Here is a 2114-nt window from a genome sequence, read left to right on the forward strand (position 1 = left end):
CTTGTACGAAATCACTCAAGAAACAAACTTAATGTACATACGTGCATAAACACCATCGCCATTTTGTTGAAGGTGTCATGGCCGAATCCGGAAATCCGCCCGGACACAGCTAAAATCCTTGAGTTAGCGATCTAGTATAGTATAGACATCTGTGTTCGAGCCGGATAGCGGCGAGGCTCTCGGACGGATTAGCTCAACCACGCAGCGATCACGTGATCAGCGGCGCGCACGTACACGGTCTCACTCATCGATCACGTGATCGGCGGCGCGCACGTACACGGTCTCACTCATCGCTCACGTGATCAGCAGCGCTCATATACACAGTGACACTCATCGCTCACGTGATACCACGTCTCTCTCACGTGTCATCTCACCATGTCGGACGATCAGAAAACGGGCAAGGCGGACCGCCCAGTGACTCAGCAACTGGAACTGCGGCCGGGAGATCGCTCATCCTCGAGGACGGCGTCTCCGGTTCGGCTCTCCACGGAACTCGCCCTGAAGGTGCAGACGCAGCTGGGTCGGATCTCCACTCTCAAGGCCATCGCAGAAATTCTCCCGGAGTCTCTTGCAGAGACTTCTGTTGAAGAGGTAAATCAGCTCTGGCTTCAAATTGAGGAGACGCACAAGGCGCTCCTCAAGGAACACGCCTACTTCGAGGTCTCATGGCCCTCTACACTCACTCATCACAAGCATTTCTCGGGGAACGCTCATCAGGAGGAAACGCTGTGCCACGCGCAAGCGCAACGCATCATCGGCGTACTCCGCCACTCACTGACAGCTTCGTCCGCTCAATCAACCTGCGGTTTATCGGTCACGCCCTCGAACTGAAGAGACGGTGCAATCGTCGAGACCCGCTCACACGTCCGCTCACCCTGCTCAACATTACTCGCCACAGCCTTGGAACTGATCAGCTCATCCACAACTCATTACTCAGCGCGTTTACTCATTGACGCAGGCTCAGAACTCACCTTCGTCACGGAGAATCTCATTCGGCAGCTCAACATCCCTCGTCAATACTCAAGTATTGTCGTCACTGGAATTGCAGGCAAGGAGTGTACTCAGACACGAGGAGTCGTGTCACTTACGTTACGCTCGACACATTCCAACTCAAATGCCACAGTTCAAGCTCATGTCCTCCGGACAGTTACATCAATCGTACCATATTTCGAAGCAGAACCGGAAGAATGGCCGCATCTCAGAAACTTGGCATTAGCCGATCCAGACTGTCTCATCCCGCGGCCTGTTGACATCCTCATCGGAGCAGACGCTTACGGGCAAATCATCAAGCCCAACATCATCAGGCATTCTCCACTCATGCCGATAGCGCAACTCTCCATTTTCGGATGGCTCGTTCTTGGACCAGTCAACAGAGAAGCAAGACGCACATCAACGCATCATGCTGCTACTCAATTCAACGAGGATGCTCTTAATGAGCCATTGACGAAATCTTGGAATCAAGAGGAGGTGCCTACTCACGATGTCACTCAGTTCACTCCTAACGAGCAGAGGTGCGAGAAGCACTTCAAGACTACACACTCTCGTGATTCTTCAGAGAGGTACATCGTCAGGATTCTACTCAATTCACCAGTAGATCTTTTGGGTGATTCTTACAACGTCGCTCATCAATGTCTGAAGGGATTACGCAGACGATTCTCAAGGGATGTGAATTATCAACGTCTCTATCAACAATTCATGATTGATTACGAGACACTCAACCACATGACGAAGGCATCATCCATCTCCAGTCATTGCTCACATTTTCACCTGCCACGTCACGGTGTTCTCAAACTGGACAGTATTGCAACGAAAGTGCGGGTAGTTTTTAATGGCTCTAGCGCATCCACATCGGGCTACTCGGTCAACGACCTCATGTACACTGGAGCAAAGCTACATCTGAACATCTCAGATGTTCTACCATGGATACGTAGACATCGTTACATTTTCGCTACGGACATCACCAAAATGGACAGACCGATTCAGATTCACAAGGATGACTGGGAGTTACAGCGGATACTCTGGATGGACAATCAGCTCAATGAGGTGCCATATCATTCAACAACGGTCACTTACGGGACGAAGGTCGCACCATTCTCAGCCGTACGGACCTTGTT

The 2114-nt window shown here is 51.1% G+C and overlaps 1 protein-coding gene across 1 annotated transcript; it reads left to right on the forward strand.

Moving 5' to 3' along the window:
• Window positions 1-375: 375 nt before the first annotated feature.
• Window positions 376-2100, forward strand: LOC105561682 (the record flags this gene model as incomplete). Its single annotated transcript, XM_012011884.1, has 2 exons — window positions 376-805; window positions 899-2100. Coding segments are annotated over exons 1-2 (1632 nt in total), but the record flags the coding sequence as incomplete, so codon positions are not given.
• Window positions 2101-2114: the final 14 nt, after the last annotated feature.

Source organism: Vollenhovia emeryi, unplaced genomic scaffold (assembly GCF_000949405.1).
Source record: "Vollenhovia emeryi isolate VEMERY1.0 unplaced genomic scaffold, V.emery_V1.0 DF945209.1, whole genome shotgun sequence".
NCBI classification, from domain to species: Eukaryota; Metazoa; Arthropoda; class Insecta; order Hymenoptera; family Formicidae; genus Vollenhovia; species Vollenhovia emeryi.